This window comes from Ascaphus truei, chromosome 6 (assembly GCF_040206685.1).
Source record: "Ascaphus truei isolate aAscTru1 chromosome 6, aAscTru1.hap1, whole genome shotgun sequence".
Taxonomy (NCBI): domain Eukaryota; kingdom Metazoa; phylum Chordata; class Amphibia; order Anura; family Ascaphidae; genus Ascaphus; species Ascaphus truei.
In genome coordinates this window covers 85,591,977-85,616,144 of record NC_134488.1, presented here as the reverse complement: position 1 = coordinate 85,616,144, position 24,168 = coordinate 85,591,977, and the positions used below count along the sequence as shown (strand labels likewise).

Here is a 24,168-nt window from a genome sequence, read left to right as displayed (position 1 = left end):
CAAATAACTATGTAAATGTATCTTAGTTTTCCCAGTGAATCCAAAGTGTTGGTGTTATTTGCCTCCTTGCTCAGATTGTTTCTTTGTGTAGTTTTGGATTGCGGTTTGGAAATGCTCTTTGGTGTTTAACTCTTGTCTAAAAAGAATGATGTAACATTTAGGAGTAAAATAGCCACTAAGAATACCAAATATACTGGCCAGTACAGAAGTAACATTCACCGCTGCAATATATTTCCCTTTGTAGATTATGTAGGTTGTGAAAAAAGCAATCCAGGAGAAAAAGTAGACCAGTAAACTGAATGATATACATTTCGCTTCATTATAATTCTCTGGTAAATCTTTTCCCATATAGCAGAAAATGAAGCAAAACATACTGAGCATCCCAATGTAAACTATTTCAGTGATAGATCCTATGGAGTTAGTCTCAGAACATTTGAAAATGATCTGGTCCTCAAATATGGAATAATTTTCAATTGCTTCAGGAGGCTTTACAGCAATCCAAATGATGGAAATTAAGATCTGTGCAGCAGAACTTACAATGATAAAATTATTATGTCCATTCTTTTTCACCCAAATGTTATACATTTTAGGCATATGAGTGGCCATTTTGAAAATACACACAATTTGAAAAGAATGAACAACAATGCATGATAAGCAAACAGTGAAACTTACTGCAAAGAGAGGCTGTCTTATCATACATGTAACTTTATGAGGTTTTCCAAAATAACAATATAATGTGCAACAAGAACATGCTAAAGACATTAACATCACTAAACACATCTTTCCACCGGCAGATATAACAACTGGCGTGTTTACATTCAATGTAAAGACCACAACCATGGCAATGGTTATTATCAGCAGTAATGTTATTATAACCAGAAGAACAACTGAGACTGGATCAGTCCAGGAAAGATATTCTAAGGTTCTGTTGTGACACATTTCACTCCTGGGTGGAGACCACTGCTTAAGTCCACATTGCTGACATGCATACAGATCTGGACAAGGAAAATAATAGGTATTATCTTTACAAATTATGTGAACATTTAAGATTATAAAACCTTTGTGATATTTGTGAAGAGTTTATTATTAGTAATGATGCTCACTTAGAGGTAGGTCCTTTGAAGACCGTAAAATCGTGGCTAAAATGTGGCGTTACTTACATTGGTAATGTCCGCTACTGTAGTTTCTGTGCATTTATTGGGTATCCTAAAAGCTAAATATATGGAAAAATAATGTTTATTAAGCCGCTAATTTGCATATGACTAACCCCGGGTAAGACAGTTCCCGGTGCTAACTGGCTGTAACGCTGGCTCGCGTTAGTCATATGCTAAGGAAGATGCCAGGTATATATCGCTACGCAATATATACCTGGCATCTGCCTTCCCAATAGAAATATTATGTATGCCTTCATTGCCACTAAAGAAAGAAAGAGAAGAAAGAAAACAGCTTTAAAGTAAAAAATAAATACTCCCCGGAGACTGCTTTTCTAGCAATGGAGGCTCCAAGGCTTCAGGTAAAGTTGATCATTGAACGTGCTACAGCTAAAATGGACATGGATTGGAGATAGACACCAGGCCTGGATTTATTTGCCATTTCGATTTTTCCTTTTTTTGGCCATTGGGCTTGGATTTATTTTTCCTGCTTTTCTTTTTTTGTTTATTTTTGTGCCTTTGGGCTTGAATTAATTTTTATGCTTGTGTGTTTTTTCCTTTGCTATCAGACTTGGATTGTGTTTCTTTTTATGGCTGGGCATCGGCCCCCTTTTACATTGTTCTCCAGGCCCCCATTGAGCGCCTACGTAGCCACAGTAACAATAAATGGATTTAAAGGCTTTATTTTTATTATGTTATTTATTTTTAATGTATATGTTGTTACACATTTTTTTGTGTGCTTTTCAATGGGCAAAGCCCTATTAGCCGCATTTGACTATCAGGACTATTCTTATAATTTATTTGTGAAGCGCTAACATATTCTGCAGCGTGGTACAGAGTTAGGCACATTATAAAAACATAAAAAGTTACATACAGGTGAGGATAAACATGCATAAACAGATTCAAAGAGGTAATGAGGACCCTGCCCGTGGGAGATTACAATTCACAATTACAGAGGGGGGAGGTAGTTTATTTTGGGATAGGGGGTCTGGGTGATGTGGTAGTGGTGGATGGTTAGCACACCGGGGGGAGTTGTGGTGGAAGGGTTAACCCCTTCATTACCGTAGTGGTTAGTAAAGCATTTATTAGACACTAAGGTAGCCAAGGCGGGTAAGTAATGTGTTTAAATATTGTTAATAGTACATCTTTTTATTTCAGCTTACCATTGATTGCCAATGTGGCTACATAGCCCCCCATTGAGGGCCTTGGTAGCCACAGTGACAATCAATGAATTTAAATGATTTTTTAAGATAAGACGGTGTTTTTTTATGTTGAAATGTTTTTGTGTAATGCAATTGGCAAATGCCCTATTAGCCACATTTGGCTAATAGGGCTGTTGTGCATTAGTCTAGTAGGGTTGTAGGTGTTGGTGCCTCTGGGAAGGAGGTTAGGCAACCCGGGAGGATTACAGGGGTGTTAACTCCTTGTATGACATAGTGGTTGTAGTACTATGACATACAATGGGTAGTAGGGTAGTTAGGATATTTGTATTAACCCATTGGTTACGTTTGTGGCCATGAAGACATGCATAATGCATGCCTTCAAGGCTACAATGGCTTCCAAGGGGTTCATACACAGGTCATGGCTTAATTTTTTGGCCTAGTCCAGAGTATTCACATTGGCTTCCAATAGTGCTAAGGCACTATAGATAACACAAGTGGCTCATTTCAATACCCTGGACTGAGCGGTAGGCAGGATGGGAGAGCAGGAAGCAGAGATGCGGGAGGGCTTGGCTAGTCGGAGCAGAGGAAGGTCTGTGAGTGTGCCTGTGTAGCTCAGTTAGAGCGAGCGGGGCTAGTCGGAACAGAGAGGGAGATGATGTGAGTGTTGTGTGTGTGTAGCTCACGGGGGGAAGGGTGCTGGGGGCGTGGCTAGTTGAAATGGGCTAGTCAGACCAGAGAGGGAGATGGTGTGAGTGTGTGTGTCAGAATGCCAGCCAGTGTGTGTGTGTGTGTGTCAGAATGCCAGCCAGTGTGTGTGTGTGTGTGTCAGAATGCCAGTGTGTGTGTCAGAATGCCAGCCAGTGTGTGTGTGTGTGTGTCAGAATGCCAGTGTGTGTGTCAGAATTCCAGTGTGTCACAGATACAGACTGGCATACACACAATGACACAGAGCTAACAAATTAATTAAATATACAATTCCCATAGGGGTCATTGAATTATCATTTATTAAATACATTTTAAGAAAAATATTTGGAAAATATTTGTCATTATGTCAAACTGCATTGATTTCAGCTCAGGGGACACCCTGCTTCCCGAGACACTTACCTCGGAAGGGGGTGCCGGTCACTGCACAGTTTAAATTACCTGCGTCACATGGGCCAATAGGAACCACAAGGGATGATGTCACCGCTCCCTGTTGGCCCGCAGGATGCGGCACATTTAAAGCTGCTATATTTATATCCCCGACAAGCCCCACCTGGGCTGCTACTGGAACCCCCTTCCGAGGTTAGTATCTCGTGAAGTAGGGGGTCACCGGAGCTGAAATGAATGTAATTCTGCTTCAAATCTATTGTTTGTTTGTGTTTTTAAAACACAAAAAAAGTGTTACCAGTAGTACCTCTTTAAGTGAAGATTCAAAAGGTGCCTAGTGTTGTATAGACATACACATACCTAGTATACACATACCACTTGCATTAGAGAAGGTCATTCTTGGACAAGCAACACAGTAAAAGCAGCATTTGTGGAAGCCAGTTTGTACTCTTCTATCTCCTTTTCCACATTCTTTAGAACACACAGATACAGGAACCTGCATTTGACACAAAGTCTCAAAAGTTAAATTACTTTAGTAATGATAAGAATTAAGAATTCATAAGTAGCTAACGGTCATGTTACAAAAAAAAAGGACATACTGAAAACGAGAAGTAGCTCTTAATGTATTACTTCCTGGTAAAACATTTTATAAATACAATAAATAATATTACACATGGACTGAAGGTCACAGTAGTAAAATCCCTTACCTGGTTGTCCAGTGTAAACCATTTAAGCATGTCTTCATTTATCTCTAATATTCTTGGATTTTGGCTAAATGACCCAATTATATTGAAAGATAGGTTCTCTTCTTTCCGCTCCCACATTACTATATCGTAACCGGTAAATGGATCTCCTTTGTCATCAAAAGATATGGACTGGTTGTGAAGGGTAAAACTGACATTCTTTACTTTTTCTAAAAGCTGAAAAAATGCAACAGAAAAGTGAATAAACTTAAATAAAAAGTCACTTCCCTTTTGCAATGAAATGTCCAATTTTTTGTCTGCTGTAGTTTCCTTCTTTTGATTTGGATATTGTTTCTCTACTCATGATCTACTCTGTATTTTCTGCAACTATTTTGTTATAATTGATATACCCAAAACCAGCATATTTTGTTCATTCTGGAGGAAAACTAGCACAAAAATTGTTATTTATAGCTTTGACAGACATTTACAATGTAAGCTCAGTGTTTCTTATTTACTCTTGGTGGGGGTTTGCTGAACTCCATTAAAGCACTTAACGTGCTATTAACCTTAGGTAGCGTCACGTTAATAGTAATGCTGAATGCACTAATGACAAGAATGTAACGTTAATCCATTTTTTCTCCCATAAAGAGCATAACGTTAACAAAAATGGGCAATAGTGATAATAAGATGCAACTGATGCATTATTATATTTCCCCCAATTCACTAAACTCGGGGAAGTAACATTACGTTAGTTACATCAGAGCTAAACCTGCCGTTCTCCAATTCAGACCCTAAAATAGGGATTTTGGTTGTGTCGTGATGAGCGTAATGCCAGAGATTATACTAACATAGCGTTATTTCCCTCCCCTCTGTATCGCCACTAGAACAAAAGTCATATTTTATGTCCTTTCCTGTTTTAGATAACATAACATTAGGTTCATTGATTTAAGATAGTTTAGCAAATCATGCTAAAAATTAAGGGCTTTATATACTGTGTAGCCCATTCAAGTGTATGAGTTGTAAAGTACCTTATGTCATAGCACTGCTTAGTAAATATGACCCTTATGTCTTCTTGAATCTGTAGGGTTCGCTTTAACTGAGAACAGCTATTGTTTACTTGATTTACAGCATTTGCCCTCAGCTCCTCTGCTGGGAGTCTGCTCTATGTATCCTCTACCCTTTAAGGCTACTTCCACAGTTACCCTGAGGCTCCTTCTGCTCAGAGTATGTTTGTACTAACATTACCTTAACTCTAGAAACTCCTTTTTATCCTTATAGTATTAAAGCCTTTATTACAACTCCCCTTTCTTCCTTCTAAGATTTATCAGCTGCCTTTATGAATTAGTTAACGTAACTCTACCCTAACAGCGGGCTGGAGAATCTGGTATACAGAATAGCACCCCCCCCCAAACCGAAATCTGCAAGCATGCAATTTGCACTTTACTACTATAGCTAATCTGAATACTTACTTGCCAAGGGTAAAAAATATCCTTGCTACATTCTCCGGAACTGCAATTAAGCAATTCATGCAAGCCATAAGCAATGGCATGCACTGCAGAATACACATTGAAAGACGCAAATGTATCAAACTGACTGGGAATGGACATATTGTTCATGGTAAAGGTCTGACATTCCTGGCAGATTTGGTTACAGCCATTACAAGTGTCACATGGATACACGTAGTTTACTTTAACTGAGCTGACATAGGCAGCCTCAAAATCCATGAGTCCTGGCAGCTTGCTTTGTCTCACAGAGACTCCTAATACAGAGCCAATTTGGTGTATGTTTGGGATATTGAAGATCAACGGGGCAACTGACCAGTCTTCACTGCCAACCCAAACTTTATTTGTGATATTTTCTTGAATTATTTCCTGAAAAAACACTTTAGCGAGACGTTTTGTGGAGAAAACCACTACCACGTTGACTTTGGCCTGAGTGATATTTCCTACCATATGTTTGATTTCTGGGCCAGTTACAATGGAAGGGATTATTCCCTGGTAAGCTACACAGATTCCTTTCTTAACTGCCAGGGCATATAGTTTTTGCAAGCCTTGCCTGCCATAATCATTGTCACTCGCTACAATTGCAATCCAAGTCCAATTAAACTTCTTTAGCAGAAGCAGCATCACTTCTACTTGGAGCTTGTCACTGGGAATGGTTCGGAGGAAAGAGGGACAGATCCGTTTGATGCTCAGCAGCTCATTGGTAGCTTCATAACTTATCTTAAAAAACAAACAAACAAAACTTTAGTGAAAACATGAATCTTATTTCTACTTTTTTTGGAGTGAGATTTTCAGGTTTTACTATTTCAGGAGGATATGAAACTTCTGCATATTAATTTCATAGTCGGCTATTCCTGTATGCAAATCACATTATGTTATTCTTCAGATCCCTTAGATTGTAAGCTCTTCGGGGCAGGGACTCCTTTTCCTATTGTTTTGTCTGAAGCGCTTATTCCCATTATGTGTTATAATATTATGTCAAATGTATTGTAAAGCTATGTACTTGGATGGCGCAATATAAATAAAGATATACATACATACATATACATTGAAATCAGAGGCCTTCATTTAAACATTTACCAACTGTATCAAAAGCAGCTACTGTTATATAACCGTGCTGGCCTGAGCAACATCACTGTGTATGCACTCTGCAGAACACTTTAATTTGTTGATTAACTATAGTTAATCATATGTTCCCTATCTTTTAAGACCTCTCTATATACCATATATATATGGTATATATATCATATACCATTAAACTGAGTAGACATTAAACATGCAAGATTTACAAGGTATACCGTACAGACATGTATACACCTGGTTGTCTTCAGCTTATCTTTGCAGAGTCAGCTAACCATTTTCCAATATAATTTCTAACTTAATACTAAATTACTTAATTTAACGAGTTACATGCTGAAATCATCTTCAGAGAGGGGTTGAATTGTAAAATGAACAGAGGCAGGAAGAAACATTACAACAAATTATGATAGTGTGTAAGAAACGTCATATAAGCATTAAGTCCTCTTGTTTTAGTCAAAATTAGTACTTCTAGTATTGTGACCTCACTTATTAAAAAAAAGACAAAACGGTCTAGTACTATATCCAACAACAAATTATATAGTTAAATACTTATCTGTTTAGGGTAATTTAGATCAATTCTTTGGCCAAAGTATTTTAAGCCTACAATCATGTCACAGTGTGGCCCATCTGTAGGTCCTAACACTACTGCACCCACAAAATGCTCTCATAACCTCTCTAATGGAGGGAGAGCTGTCTTAATAGACTGGTCATTCATAGGTTTCTATAAACATTAAGAAGCCCACCGCTGAGCCTTTTATATAAATGTAGTATTTGTCACATAAATATTATAAGGATCATGGATATTATATATCAAACAGTAATTGACTGGTTATTCAGAAGACAGGAGTTTTAGGGACACACAAACCGGACATCACCCACAAACAACTGTTGGAAAAAGTTGGTCTGTTTAGCAACAAAATCCTAGGATTATATCCTGTTGGAAATGGATGCAGAATCCTGAGACACCCTATATAGTCTTAGGTAAAGTATTTGATGTTTAGCAGCCAACTGGAAGATTGTAGCCTAATAAAACAAGGGTGGGGATAACAGAGAACCCTATGTTAGGTAGTAGTAAGAACCTCCTAGAGGTCGGCTGCCATAGCTGATGCAAAGCAGAAAAACACGACAGGAGAGGAGCAGCAGGGTGTGCTGTCCACAGGATAGACTGTCGCTGACTGGTGACTTCAACGCATGAACACCGGACACGTGCGTTTTGCATGTCAAGTCTGCTTCATCAAGGGGCTGTGGGATATTGACATATATGTTTACAAAGTTTTCAGCGAGTGTTGTTGCATGGTCTTGTGCCATTCTCAGCATCCTTGAGTTCGTTTTATAGTTTTCTGTTGACTAACTTCTGTCTGAGGTTTGTCGTTTGCCGGAATACAAGGACGAGAAGTTTGAGGAAATGTATTTTAATGTTTCATATATGTCAGTATAGGTTGCAGATCTTTGATTATTTTTCGCATTCCCTCTAGGGCAGGGTTGTATGTGGCTGCTAGTGGGATGCGTGTGGTTGTTTTTTTCTTTTTGTATTGGAGCAGGTATTCTTGTGGGGCTTTTAGTGCAGATGTCATAGTTTTGGTGATGGTCTTTGGCTTGTATCCCTTCTGTCTGAATGATTCAGTCAGGGTAGTGAGGTGTCTCTTTCTGTATTTCGTGTCAGAGCATATGGCACTCTCTCGCGTATCGGACCTAATGGGAAGTCATTTTATCTGTTGTGGCCGGTGTCTTACTGCCACCCTCCCTCCGCCTTCTGAACTGCAGCATCAAAGCACTCCGCGGACATCACCAACCTGTCACAGCGTCTCATTTCCATTTCAACGCAATATCACAGCGTCAAATGACGTCATGATGTTGCGATTCCATGGCAACGTGACACCGCGTGACATCACATTGGTGATGTCAGTGGTGTCATTGACACTGTGGTTCAGAAGGAGGAGGGAGGCGGCCGCAACAGCTGTGCCTAGGGGAGGTGGATTTTGAAATCCGCCACTGGCGGTGATATCTTATAGCCTGGCTGTGTATGATGGCTCGTTTTGAATGAATGGGATGGAAGCTGGAATTATGGAGGTAACTACATCTATTTGTGTAAAAATATATGCCAAGATCCCACAGACAGTCACAAACATTGCACCTTCCATGTTAAAGGATCATTCTGCTGCACATCCAGGAATGTGGTATATATGATTCAATGCAACACATGTGACCAAGGATGCTACATTGGTGAAACCAGCCAAAAACTTCATACATGAATGAATCTACACAGGCACACAATAACACACCATGAAGTAGGAAGATATTGCACTCCAGTGGGACACCACTTCTCACAGCCAGATCATTCCATAAATAATTTAAAAATACAAATTCTCAAAGGAATGTTTAAAAGTACCCAAAAACATAATATATTTGAGCTCAAAATGACAATGCTCGTTGGCACTAAAACAAGAGAACTTAAAGCTGCAGTTCAAGCTGCCGTTTTAAAAAAAAAAATCCATTCAATACTGTATGTACATCAATACAATCTGCATAGTGACAAGTGATTAGCTAAGTTTCCGATCGATCCGTTCTCCTGTGATTTGCAAAGATTCTGCTCGGGGGGGTTCTTTAAATCGCTGTTAGTACTACAGAAGAGGACCCAAGATGCAAAGTTGTGTGGAAGATCATGTGACCAGGCAGGCACTAGATACAATTGGTGCACTGCTAGAGAGAGGGCACATTGGGTGTACCAGAGCCTGTCTCAGAACAATAAGGGGATGTGACTTTCTACTGTATATGGATGCTATAGAAACAATAATGCTTGTTATATGAGAAGACATTAAAAATTGTTTTTAAAAAAATGCTGCAAGTATTTGCTCATAGTACAGAACTGATTTATTTCCTTTCCTACATCATCTGCCTTAGATGGCTATCTTGTTTTTGTTTATATCTGTGTTTAACTCATGAAATCTTTTGTTAATCAGAATTGCTTGGCCTGAGGAAGAGAAGAGAACTCTCCAAAAGCTTGTCTTATAATATCAATTGTACGGCCAAATAAAAAAAGATTCCACCTAAAACTGAAGTACTCATTTACTGTTTTCACAATAAGCTTTGACATTTTAGCAACTTGGTTGGGTTTTTGTGTATTCTGAATAAACACTTCCAAAGCCTGGGGAGGGCAGCATTTGAACTTATCAGTGGCAAGATTGGATTGTGGGGTTGAAGCCTCCTTTATAAAATAACATAAAGAAAGAAATGCAAATAAGTACAAATATTTAATTTTGTGTTGGGAAAATGTACATTAGTAGTTGTAAGTGTGAATTCATGCCCTGAAACCTAAGAGATGTTGTGGTACGAGACATGGGGAAAAGTATGTGGCACATCTGATCTTTTATGCTAATCAACACACACACACACACACACACACACACACACACACACACACACACACACACACACACACACACACACACACACACACACACACACACACACACACACACACACACACACACAATCCTTACCTGTGGTACAAGAAACATGCCTAATATGCTTGCAGTGATAAAAGCAAAATCACTGCTATCTGGCCCAATGAAGGCAATTGCTTTAGTCTTGTACTTTGTAAAGTTGTTTTGCATCTTTATATAGGGCTCTGTGCACTGTGAGAGAACCCTCAATGTCCCATATACATTCGCAGAAGCAGAGCAGGTGTCAAACATCTCATATCCTAGTGTAACATTGGGAAGCAGAGTGCTGGAGTTGTTGATTTCTTCAATACTGAACCGCATGGCTTGGAATAAGTGATATCCATGAGGATTGAAAGTATTAGGTGTTCTAAAAATTATAATTGCAGATGTTAGTTATGTGCCTAAGGAATCACTCTCCCTCAATAACATTTTGTTTACTACAATAACACGTTTAGAAAAAACACAGCATGTATAAAACAGCTTATCTACACAACAATTAAATGTGTTGATTTCTAAAGTGCATGGCGGTCATTTATCAAAGTCTTTTAGCTGCAAAACTGGGGGGGGGGGGAATATGGGCAAAAATAGCACCACATTTATCAAAGAAAGAAAAACACAATAAAATCAACAGAGTGTATTTTCTTTGATAAATCTGGTATTATATTTTCTTGCCCCACTTTGCAGCTAGGAGACGTTGAACATGACCCCCTTGACTTGTAAGTGAAGTCCCTCAATTCAATTGCGGGGCTCTAAATACATCACACAAAGCTGTTTTTAGTAAAAGAAATTCAAATCAGAATTGTAAAACTGCAGGTAAGTGACATGAAGTATTAGAAGTTTAGTGTCATCATTCTTTAAATTTAAATTTAAAGCCTTTAAGCATAGAAGCAAAATATTTTACTTCTGTCATAAATTCTTTAAAGAAAGAATAACCATAGAGAGATAAATAGGATAATATGTCTTTGTAGTCAATTATGTGCAACTGGTAGCAATACTGTACATAATATTATTGTGCCATATAAAAGTATTACTTACCCTTCACAGATGTCAATCTCTGGAATAGATTTCAAATGTACTTTACCATTGTGAACTGGAAACAATCCTGTAATTATGTAATCTCCTGGGTATCTTAAATCGGAATGAGTCCTCATTTCTGTGCAAGAAGTAGTCAGATACATTGGAACAAACAAACACATATAGAAAATACATTGTACAAAACAGAACATGATGTCCACAGGGAAAGTGGAGAGAGTATGGATATAAGACAAGAAAGCAGTAATGTTTGAGAGATCTTTCATCCAATGTCTACGAATGGGAGTGTTCTTTTATCTTGTCTGACGTGATTTCCATGAGCAGAATTTATACAGTATATGTAATGATTTGACCATAAAATCAGCATTGTGTATTTGTATATGCCAATCGCTCATTCTGCCACAGTGAAAAGCGGTAAAGAAAAAACACACCATTGTCTTCTTTATCATGTCCACATATGTGACAATCAATACATTAAATAGACAATTCACAATGACAGCCATATTTAAATGCCATACTAAATATAACACATATTTCTAAGTTGAAAGGTACACAAAATATTGGATAGACATGTATGTGTTTAGAATAAAAAGTTATTGATATTTTTGTCATAAACTACTTTGGAAGACCACTGGAGTGATTCTATTTCTATTTCTAATTCTACAAAAGACTTGATAGACATGTACAGTATGTGTTTAGAAGGTAAGAAAAACTATTGAATGTATGTTATTTTAATTTTGCAGGTTTTTTTCATTGTATTTTTAAATTTTTTTCATTGCCCATTGATTGCCAAATTATTTATTTATGCTATACATACATACAGTGACAAGCAATGCTTTTTTTTGTCAAATGCTTGCTTTTATTTATTTTAAATGATTTTTGTTGTTTGCTTTTAATTATTTCTGGTATTTCTTTTGTGTTTTGATTTTTAATCATTTGTTTTTTTTTGTGTTTTCTATGTTTAATTTCTGTTTTTTTGGTGTTTGCTTTTTAATTGTGATTTATTTTTGGTCTTTTGCTTTTTAATAATGGTGTTTATTTAGTGTTTTCTTTTATTTATTTATGTTTTAATTTTGGTGTTTTGATTTTTAATTCTGGTGTTTCTTTGGAATTTGCTTTATTAATTTCTGGTATTTTTTTGTGTTTACTTTTTTATTGTTGTTTATTTGGTGATTGTTTTGATTGAATTTAATATTGTTGGTGTTTGTTTATTTTTTAGGTTGACAATTGACTGTCATATTGGTAAACCATGCCCATATTATATCTGCATTATGTACCACTGTGCCAATCAATTGTTTTCTTTGCATTTGTAATGTTGTTTTTTCTATGTAATGTGTTTTATTTTATGCCTGTTTTTTTTTAGCTTCCCCATTTAATGCTAGAGTGGCAAAGCACGCCCATATAATATGGGCATGTTTTAACACTGTGCCAATCAATGTGTATTGGGGGTGGAGGGTGGGGGTAGTGTCCCCGGGTAAGATGGTTAGGCCTCCCGGGTGGAGGGCGAGGGTGGGTTAACCCCTTAATTACTATAGTGGTTACTAACCGCTAAGGTGATTAAGGGGTTAGGGCTATTAGTTTGTATTTTTTTTATTGTACTGTTGCTGCCCACAGAGTACAAGGATGGTGATGAGGATGAAGACAGCCTTCATCATGGCAGAGGTAAGTGCAAGTTTTATTTACTTTATGCTGGCTGATGTATTATTTTTAAATGGGCAAATGCACTATTACCCATATCTGGATAAAAGTAATTTTGCCCATTACTATACTGTATATAATAGGGGGTGGGATGTATTTATTTGAATGTATTGCACATTTTTTTTCTAGACAGGATTGATACCGAAGGGCGCCGAGGCTCTCGGACATCCGTGGGGACCACCCGAGGACCCTGGGACACCCGTGGGCCCCTGGACACCCACAGGGACCACCCTGAGGCCCCCGGACACTCACGGGGACCACCCAAGGACCCACAGACACCTGTAGGGACCACCCAAGGACCTCCAGACACCTGTGGGGCCCCCATATACCCACGGGGACCACCCATGGGGCCCTTGGACACCCACAGAGACCCCCACCAGCTTTGTGAATAGCAATTACTGGCAAAAAAAAAGAATTTTGCCTTTTTTTGGCCTATCGAATGACTTTTTTTGCCTCTGGCTGTTAATGGGCATTAAAAAGCCATTATTGCGTGATTCTGCAATGTTATCACTGCTTTGTGAGTAGCAGAGCAGTATTTTGCTATAAGGGCATGTATCACCCATTAAACCACTTATTACTGCTTTGTGAATCGGACCCTATGTCTGCAGCCGATCTGGCATAACATTTTGGGGGATCCCCCACTTTACCTGAATTCACCTCTACAGAAGAGTGGGGAAAAGTGGTCATACAAACACCAAATGTATTTGTTTGTGACATTATAGGAATGGATCCACTTTTTTAAGCACATTTGAATCAAATGTAAGTGAATTTCATTAGCCCAGCACTAGAGTTGGATGAATCCGCCCAAATATTTTTCCCGGATTTTCGCTGCTGTTGCTCCCAAAATCCATTTCACGGTGTAAAATCTGCAAATGAATTTTGGCAATTTCAATCTGCGCGGATTGATCAAAATCCACGATTGGATATAACCCGAGGATGGATTTTTTTAAATCCAATCCATGGATACAGCAATCCATTGGCGGATTCTTAACAGTCCGTCAATGGATTGCTGAATCCATGGATTGGATTCTACAAATCCATCCACAGGTTGTGGAATCCACAGATTGTATTGGTAATAATAATACAAAATCCGCAAAATGCGAATCACCCTTTTTCAGATTGATCCACTGATATCCGCGGGCCAAAGGAACCGGCCGATCCACTTTGGATCCAAATCCGACCAAAATATTCGCCCATCTCGACCAAGCACTACTTTAATTATGGAAACCTGCATTTGACAGATGCAGTCCTAGAATGGTAAAAAAAAAGCTGTGTGTGCTGTACACGCGCATAGTAAGTGAAACTTCTTTGACTTTTGTCACAGAAATTGTATTGCACATCACCCCCCCTGCACATCATCCCCCCTGCACATCATCCCCCCTGCACATCACCCCCCCTGCACCTCACATAGCACCCTGCACCTCACATATCACCCTGCACCTCACATATCCCCCTGCACCTCCTCACATATACCCCTGCACCTCACATATCCCCCTGCACCTCCTCACATCACCCCCCTTAGGAGCGGCGCCCATTAGGAGCGGCGCCCAATAGGAGTGGCGCCCATTAGGAGCGGCGCCGGTGGCTATCGCCGCCGCCACATGTGACAGCAGACATGTGGGGGGAGCGGGGGTGGGGGGAGCCGTGACGTCATTTCCGTTTCACATTTCGTCTCCATCTCTCCAGTTTTGCCCCATCAGAAGTAGGTGCCACTAAAGAAGTTTCACTTCAAAAATGCTGGTTTTGATATTGAAGGACTACAGTAGTATATATAAACAGACAGCATAAACAGAGTTGACCTCCTGAATTAAAGCCTACACCCCCTAACACAGGGATGAAAGTGAATCGGTTAAAGCAAATAATCCACGTCACATTTCACATTTCAATGAACCTTGGAAGAAAAAACAAATCTGGCAAAATACATTTTTTGAAAAGTTAAAATACAAGAAACCTACAATAACAGAAATAAAAAATGAATAAGCATACAAAAAATATCTATTGGTTGAGAAATATACAGGGAGCTTGGGAAGGTTATAGAATGTGTAACCTGGTAAAGCACACAAGTATTGCAACGTGATACATTACTGGGTCCGCTTGGAATCAAATGGGATTTGAACGGAAAATATCCCGAAGTAACTAGGGAGATCGGGTCAGGGGGATGCAGTCAGTGGGACAGGCAAGTTGTTCAGAGACAGATTTCTTATTTTCTATACATGCGAAATCTTGAGCTGTATTCAGTCCCAGAGTTCGGTGCATCAAAAATCCACAGTATGAGTAACAATAACTGGTCCACAGGAGTGGTATATAACACTGTAAAGTAGGAATCTTGTGGAATCAGCAAATCTTTGTGAGTATGTGATTATGACTGTGAGCCTGTCAGTAAAAAATTCAACTTAACCCTGTGCAGGGTGGAGTGAGGCCGTCGCGGTCCCCCGTGAAGGGCTATCAGTGGTACCTAACAACACCAGCCCCAATGGTGTGTGCAAGATGCAGAATCCACTGGCATGATGAACAGTATGGTCCAGATTATTCACGGTCGTCCACGATCTTTAGTCTGAACAGAGGTTCCTGACAGGCGTGCTCCCAAGCGTTAAGTACGTAGCAGGGGGAAGGAACCAGACAGGGAAAAGCTGGTGCACAGTCAAAAAAGGTAACGCTGGACGTGGTGACCAAGAACGATGTTTATTGATTAAAATCCAAAAACGTGGTGCTTGCAAGTTCTCTAACATGTTTCGCATGGCGTAGGTGCTTTGTCAAAGAGAAGAGAATGGGTAACCTGGTAAAGCACACAAGTATTGCAACGTGATACATTACTGGGCCTGATAGAAATCGAATTAGATTTGAACTGAAAATATCCCGAAGTAACAAGGGAGGTCGGTTCAGGGGGTTGCAGTCAGGGGGACCGATACGTTGTTCAGAGACGGATTTCTTCTTCTCTATACATGCCTTTCTCAAGAAACGATTCAGTGAGTTCCTATTTTAGGAGTGGTGAAGTTCCTTTTTACCTACAGATTGCACTGTTTCTTTTTATCTCTTTTTCCCCTTGCGCTATAGCAAATGAGAGGCCTAACAATGGTTGTTTTTCCATATATTTTTCTTTGTGGATCTCTTTTAAAGTCAGGGAAACTAACATTCGTTAACTATTTAGTTAACATTATGTTAGTTGCTATGACTTAACAGAGCTTTGTGGATCTACCCCTTAGAGCTGTACAGCTTCTATGTGTAGCCACCTTTCCCTAAGACTAAGGGAACAACGCATGCTGAACACCTGTTTACTCACAGGAGGCCTAAGCCTCCGCCACTGAGAGCCTGGGGTGAGCTCTTTCTCTTCTCGGTACAGCGCCTCCACCTAAGAGGAGTAGGCATTTATTTTATGATTTGTTTTGACTTAAAGGGATGATGGGCCTGTTAGTGTATTATTTAACCCTGTAAATAAACCCCATATAGAGAAATATTATTTCCCTGCCTTAATAGGGGACTAAAAGAGACTGCAACGTGGTGTGGGCATCAAAAAAAAAAATATATATATATATATATATTTATACACTGGCGACACACTTTATTCGAGCTCGGCTAGTCCCACGAATTCGGGTATACCCGGGTGTATTGAGGTTTGTGACTGTTTTCTGCCCGAGTGCATTGAGGTATTTTCCAAGCAGGGATTGAAGCATTTTATTCCCGCTGGCTGCAATACTGCACAGTATATATATATATATACTGCATTACAATTCATGAATTTATGCCATCTGGTAGATACGCGAAGCATTGCAGCCTATTAAATCCTAATCATTATCATTTAACAGATCAGCCAGGCATGAACCCAGGCTGGGAAGGCAAACGCAACGGGGCTTGTCAGAGGTGAGGAGCGGCGCATTCCAGGTATCTGCCAGGTACATACTGGGTATTTGCTCGAATAAAGTGTGTCGGTGCAGTATGGGTGCCGTTTATACATACATTGATAATAATAAAGTTTAACAAGTTATAGGCTCCATGTCTGTATTATGCTCCTTTAAGATTATGTCCAATCAGTCAATAGACACCTGTGCCATTAATGTATGGAGGGTACTTAAGGGAGAGATTTTGCCAGCCCACATCATCACTGCTGAGGAACCCAACTGGTGAAACACATTGAGAGGAACCCTTGATGAGGAGGCAGAGTTTCTGGGAGGAACAGAGGGCATAGCGTCAGTGAGTGCAGCATGTCATTGCGGCAACAGAGTTACCAACCGAGCGCACAAAATTTCAACGTCCTGGATTTACTGACTCTATGGTGCCATACTGTCGAATCGGCATACAGATAAGCTTTAAAGACCCTATTTCTGTGATAGCATAGATGTCAGAGTCCGCATCACAGCCTATCCCAGTGTTGGCACCAACACATCCCTGAGTGCCTTACCTCTGTTATGGGCTTGAGCTGTTATCTATTAGCTGTCATTTTTTATTATTATCTGCAAGAATGTTGGATGAACTTTCACCCATATATCTAAGATGCTGTGGTTACATTTAAAGTAAGAAAGTTGCTTTTGGCTATGACCGCAAATGTTTGATGTTATAGCAAGCTATGTACTCGTTTGAGGAGATGTGATAACTGCAGAGGAAATGTTTTTCAGGTTATAGAAGGTAAAATAATGTAGTACATGGTAATAGTTGCTGAAACTGTTAAAATTATATCTGGAAAGTGTAATTACTAGTAGGAAAGTGTAATTACTAGTAGGGAAGTGTAATTACTAATAGGAAAGTGTAGTTGTTATATGCAACTAGTAAATATTACTGGTGTAGTAATTGGTATAGTATCAGTAGAAACTAATAAACCTATATAAACATAGGACTGACATGCTAGATCAGAGCAGGACGGAGAGAGCGAGCGACAAGACTTATTGGTATGTTACTCTTTTATTATATGCAAGCATTCTAATTATACTTATACTCTGCTTAGATATATTAGATTTATCTAATATTACTTGTATCTCTTTATACTAAATAATAAGTATTACCATTATTACACTCTTGACCCCTTTCTCATTGTGCTCTCTATACTTTATATTATATGTGTGTGAGACCATTATACATATACAACATTAAGGTTTGGTGCACTTATACTTAGGGTAGAGAATAACCATTCCTTAGGACATTATATGGGGAGAAAGGTATAACCCATAACACCTACCCCAAGATGGTTGACATACGAGGTAATTTCGTTGTTAGTCAAGATGGCCTTCAACCAGGTTGGAGGGTGTAATTGTTGGCACCTTTTCCTGGCCTTTATAAGGAAGCCTTTTCCATTTAGCCAGTTCCTGAGCAAGGTGTCATATCCCTTGTGCTCTTGGACCCTGTCTGGTGTCCTGCTATGCTTTGCCTTTGCTGTCTCTGCCTGTACTTGGACCTTGTTTGCCTCTCTCCTGCCTTGACCTTGGAACCATGACCCTGACTACACTGCTGGACCTTGCCTCGACCCTGGCTTGTGACCCGGATATTCTCCTCGATCAGGATTCAGTCCCTAGGTATGTGGTCAGTTCCCATATCCTGCCTCAGCCTTGCTGATCAGCCTCCTGGTTAGAGATGAGCACTGTCACAATAAAATATTTGTCTGCTAATAATTAAAGAAGATATTGCTCTCATTTCTGTTCTTTTTTTCTTCCATCTTGGCTCTTGGGGGGTTTGGGGCTGTACTTAAGTCTGTAAATCCAACAGGGGATCAATACTTACTTGCATGATACAAGCGAGTTATACATTTCTGACGACACACAAATCTACTTTTCAATCCCCGACCTTACACCTGCTGTACAAACCAAAGTTTATGAATGTCTCTCTGCGATATCATCCTGAATGCCCCTCTGCCTCCTTAAACATAACATGGCAAAAACCGAGCTCCTCATGCTTCCTCCCAAACCTGGTCCTACTACAGTACCTCCTTCCACATTACTGTTGGAAGTACGATCATTCACCCAGTAGCCCAAGCACGCTGCCTAGGGGTCACACTCGACTCCTCTCTCACATTCTCCTCTCACATTCAAAACGTTTCTAAAACCTGTCGCTTTTTCCTCCGCAATATTACAAAGATACGCCCTTTCTTCTGTTGCTCGACTGCTATAACTGCTCTGACTCAGGCCCTCATTCTCTCAGGTCTTGATTACTGTAACCTCCTGCTGTCCAGCCTTCCTGCCTCTCACCTGTCTCCCCTACAATCTATCCTAAATGCTGCTGCCAGAATCACTCTACTCTTTCCTAAATCTGTCTCAGCGTCTCCCCTGCTGAAATCACTCTCCTGCCTTCTGATCAAATCTCTAATAAAGAGAGAATCCTTTTGGATTTATGAGTTAGGCACTCTGTCACCCGCTGGTCTCAATGCAGATTTCGATCTGAGTAGAACATCTGGTACATGCCTACAAGTACACCAGAAATGAGTCCACTGGCTTCTCGCCCAACTTCATGATGTTTGGTAGAGAAGCTAGATTACCTGTGGGTATTAGTCTGGAAATCTCTACCGATGGAGTGGCCAATGTTGCACACTACCAGTACATTAAGAGACTGAAATCCAATCTCCATAGAGTGTATCAGTTAGCTGAGGGAACCACCGCTAAGCTGAATCAAAATAATAAAAGACTATACAATTGCAAGTTATGTTATAGAGAACTCTATCCGGTCAACAAGGTTCTCCTGAGAAATCTGGGAGTACTGGAAAAGCACAAATTGGCTGAAAGAAGGAGAGACAACCTTTTTGAAGTGGAATCTCAGCTGCCTGGGATCCCTGTATACCGTATCCCCCAAGTAGATGATGCAGATGATGTGAGAAGCGCACGATCCGGTAGGTAAGTAATATTTGGTTTTGCTACAGGGGTTCCTCCAATGAGATTGATGGTGGGGCTTTCCTTGCTCCCTACTACCCGTCTTCAGGAGGTCTGTACCCATAATTGCTGGCTATATTACCAACATGCATTATTAATCTTCATAATTATTCTCCTTGGATGGTGGTTTTGGTGTCATTGGATATTCTACCTGGCATTGAGCGCTCCTTACACTCCTATCTATCTATCCCCCAAGTAGATGAGAATGATCGAACGGACTCTACCACAGATATGCCGGCCGAGGAAATTGAAATTGCCAAAGGGGATCAGGCTAGCTCGTCCTATAAGGATCAAACTCCCAACAAAGAAGGGCCTAATCCTATTTCTAACAATTCTACTCCTGCACCATCGGGTTCAACAAACAGGCCATTAAATCCTGGAAGTCCTGTGTTCACCCCAAAAAGAGACTGTTGTGACACTGAGCATCGCTCTATGAGAGGGCCAGGGCCTCAAGCCACTGGAAGCCTCTCTGACCAAGAAGAAGGTGAAGACATTTCAGATTCAATAGCTAGGCCGGTTCAAGACCTATGGAGAAGTCAGAGAACAAAACATCCTCCAATTAGGATTGCTATGATTCAATAGGGCAGCCCTATTATGAGTCTTAGCAGTCGTCTAGGGAAAGATTTGCATCTATCATGTCTGTATTGTCTGAAGTATTCAATGCCATTTATAGTATTACTGTTATAAAGGTTATGTTATATTGTTCATGCCACTGTATTTTTCGTTATATAAATAATGTTGGTGTGGCGTTATATGTATGTGGTTTCTCATGCGGGAACGATGAGGTTTTTCGCCAGGGGGAGGATGTAGCAAGGTAATCCTCCTCACCTCTGTGGGGAGCTTATGCAGCTCCTCTGACTCCTATGCGGAGGTGCGGTGGCCATGTGGGGATTGGCAAGGACTGGAGAGAGTGGATATCGTTTGCAGGGACAGGATATCCTCTGGAACTGGGCGTCCTTCACGATCGTCTCTTGACACTGACCACTGCACTCTGGCACCCAGCTTTATTTTGGACACTTTGTTCCTGGCACAGCACGGAGAACAGCAGCAATCAGGCATTTATTAAGTACAGCTCTAGCCAGCAGTGACAGGGACTATTGCGGTAACATATGCAGGACTGCAGCATATTCTAACCCCTTCCCTCACAATGACACACTGATATGCATAAGTGTAAGGACACATACTTGGAGCTTAAGTCCTTATTTGTGAAATGTTTTGCCTTTCATATTGAGACATGGCAGCAGTGGGGTTAAACACTTTTTCTGTATCTCATTAGATGTCTAGTTGCACCATTCCTGAGGGAGAGTGCAATGGGACACATTTGTTTCATTACTTCCACCATCATTGTTATTACATTCTGAGCATTTATGTAGCATTTAGTCACTCTCCAGGATTTTGCATCTAGCTACTTGTATCTGTTTGAGTCTGAAATGTGTGTTTCCACTTGGTTACTATCATTTAGCATTTTAGGAGTTCAATTCACTCACTGCTGCTCTTCTATTCACCCTTAGCTTATTTGTAGCTACTGTATACTAGTGCAGTATACTGTATACTAGACACCACAGTTAGCTTGCTTTGGGTATAGAGCCGAGACTTTATTGCAAGTCTGAGATTTCATTATAGGTTTCTTGCATATTTTTGACTCTTTAGTGTCTCAGTCTTATGTAGGCATTTGTTTTACATGACATGCAGCTATTTTGCTTATTTCACATGTTTCATTCTTTTGCTGCCCATTATTCTTATTACTAGCTGTGCCTGCAGCTGAGTGGAAGTGTTTTGATACTTGATACTACTGTGCAGTCTACTTTTTGATGGTACTTAGTTCAGTCATATTGTGGGCAGATATCAGACACACATTTACATGTCACTATTCTACTTACCCACATTTACTTTGTTTGTACAATCAGGTCTATATTGTGCCAGAGACGGTCCACTAAATGTTTTTTTAGTATTTTTATATCTTTTTGTCAGTATTTTTCCTCGTCCATTGTTTATCTAATAAATTAATACTTTTGTACCCACTTTAAAGAGTGTCCCAGATTGGAGTTTCTGTAGGTCTTGTCTTGCGGGACCTACTAGCTTTTCTCATGTGTTTATAGTGTCTACTCTTACTTCAGGGAGCACCACCTAGTATTTCACAGGTGCATATTGTGGTTACTATTATAGAGTGGTAGTAGTGCTTTTTCAGACTTTTTGTTTGTATCCTCTGGAACTGCAAGGGCAAGGTCAGAGCTGCCTGAGCCCTCGGAGGGGAAGGTCTTGTCCTGGGAGCCAGTCAGGCTGCCTAGGGCTAGGATAGAGAAACCTCGTAGGCCTGAGTTAGTCCCTTCCCATCGAGTGGATTATTATAGGGACGGTCATAAGTCAGGGACTTGCCTTTTAGCCCGATTGCCAGTGGAGCAGGACGGATTGCAGGAGAGGATTCCCCAGGCCAGGAGGTACGACAGCGCGGCTGCCGGAAGGAGAGAAGGGATATTGTTTGGGAGGCCCTGAATCGTGGGATCACAGATGCAGCTCCTCTCCTGAGAGGGATTCCCTGGTTGTACATGTGTAACCAGGAAGGTACTCACGTGTACCACCAATACACAATGGAGGGTAGCACTGCCCTCATACATACATTAGGTATTGCCTTGGCAGACATCTTGCTTTCTTAGGTGCCCAAGGGATAGGGTGCAACCAGGACCATTAGGGGTATAGTTGCTCCCTGGGATAGGAGGAAGGGGTTGTGTTATTCTCATTGCCTGTGCTATTCTGTTGCTGTGCTATTATTGTGCATGCGTATCTTGTGGGACCCTGCTGGTAAAGAGTTATTGTTTATACTATTGTGTGTGCATGGGATAGGAGGAAGGGGTTGTGTTATTCTCATTGCCTGTGCTATTCTGTTGCTGTGCTATTATTGTGCATGCGTATCTTGTGGGACCCTGCTGGTAAAGAGTTATTGTTTATACTATTGTGTGTGCATGGTTATGCACTGTATACCTACATATGTCTGTGAGGGGCCATCTCATCTGTGGTGAGATCCTCACAGATGGAGGCACCTTGCACCCCCAAGCTCCCTATGAGCAGAGGCTTAGGCCTTCTGTGTGCCTACAGGTTAGCACCATAACACCCATGGTCTGCAAATCTCCCTGGGGGGTGGGGGGGGGGGAGGGTGTTACATATGCATACAAACATAACATGGTTAATGATGACACAGCCCTATTGTCCCTTATATAGTCCCAGTGTCAAATGTAGCAGACCAATAGGTCAATTATAATGCCGGTATTAATGATGGCACGGCGTTTGAGCTCTTATTTGAAGATGCGGGTATTAGTGTTGCAGGCCAATTAGTTTGAGATATTTGTCAGGCGCGTGTATACTACACAAGGGATACTCAATGTTGCGGGAATGGTGCCTCCCAGCTGTCTGTTATCCAGTTGCGCCTTAAACAGTGCAACAAGTATCGAGATCTGCATTTTCTGTTGACAAGTTCTCCTCACACCTGATTTATTTCCTTTCCGGTCTTTCACTTTCTCTGTCCTCGGCTAGTTGTCTCCAACAGGCCTCCTCTTTCACCTCTATGTGTATCAGGCTGTCTCTATTAAGCCCCTCTCACAGTCACCTGGGCTGTCTCTCTGTGTGCCTCTCAGACTGTCACTATCTATCTCTGTGTCTGTCCCAGACGGACAGTTGCTCTCAAGATTCTCTCCGTTTTTCTTCTTATCCAATCCCATATCTCCTGTCACGTGTTACCAGGCAGATCAGGGACAGTGTCTCTTTTTCCTTATCGCACCGTGTTATAGGTGGAGCGGATGAATTCTGTATTGTCCACAGCAGGGGAGCGCAAACGTTTTTCCCTGCGCCCCCCTGCCGGGGTCACCTAACCCCCGTGCCAACCCTCACCCCCACTTACCTCGGCTCCGGCGTCATGATATCACGTTGCCATAGCAACGTGACGTCACATGACCTCGCGGCGTAATTTGCCGCCCCGTTGCCATGGCGACGCGTGTGGAGTCAAGGTAAGTAAAGGTTTACAGAGGCCCTGCAGCTCCTCCGGCACTTAATTTAAGTACCTTCGGGAAGCGCGCGGGGCCTCTGTAAACCATGCGCCCCCCCACAGGCAGCCTCACGCCCCCCCTGGGGGTTGCGCCCTCCAGTTTGCGCACCGCTGGTCCACAGTAAACATATATTGGTACCAAGGGCTACATTTACATTACTGGCAGTTCAATTATCTAGGCTGCCAATTGATCAATTCTTCTGTGATCAATTGGCAAAGATCCTGCTTCCAAGGGCACGCAATATGGCCGCCTATTTCAAAAGAGGATATTGTGTGGCTTCCTAAATGGTTGCTATAGCAACCCAAGGAAACTTAATACATTAAAAATCATTACAAAAAAATGCAGTAAGTATTATATAATACTACACAACTGATTTATTTATTTTTAAAACCACATTCAGTAGGATTTTGAATAATGCTGCTTTAAATATGCTACAAAGTCTAAT

The 24,168-nt window shown here is 40.7% G+C and overlaps 1 protein-coding gene across 1 annotated transcript; it reads right to left on the bottom strand.

Moving 5' to 3' along the window:
- Positions 1–39: 39 nt before the first annotated feature.
- On the bottom strand, positions 40–10,432 carry LOC142496506 (taste receptor type 1 member 1-like). The gene is made up of 5 exons (XM_075603181.1): positions 10,169–10,432; positions 5,556–6,308; positions 4,111–4,323; positions 3,779–3,899; positions 40–995 (listed from the first exon to the last, which is right to left on the bottom strand). The coding sequence occupies exons 1-5, from the start codon at positions 10,430–10,432 to the stop codon at positions 55–57; spliced, it is 2,292 nt and encodes a 763-aa protein (XP_075459296.1). The 3' UTR covers positions 40–54.
- Positions 10,433–24,168: the final 13,736 nt, after the last annotated feature.

Bases quoted from the DNA above. Each gene is read 5' to 3' on its own strand.
- LOC142496506 (XM_075603181.1), bottom strand. From the start codon at position 10,432: ATGCGGTTCAGTATTGAAGAAATCAACAACTCCAGCACTCTGCTTCCC. The intron at 4,324-5,555 runs GTAAGTATTCAG...GCATTTTTTCAG, and splicing joins ATATTTTTTACCCTTGGCAA to CTTTTAGAAAAAGTAAAGAA. The intron at 996-3,778 runs GTATGTGTATAC...TTCCTTGTCCAG, and splicing joins GACCTTCTCTAATGCAAGTG to ATCTGTATGCATGTCAGCAA.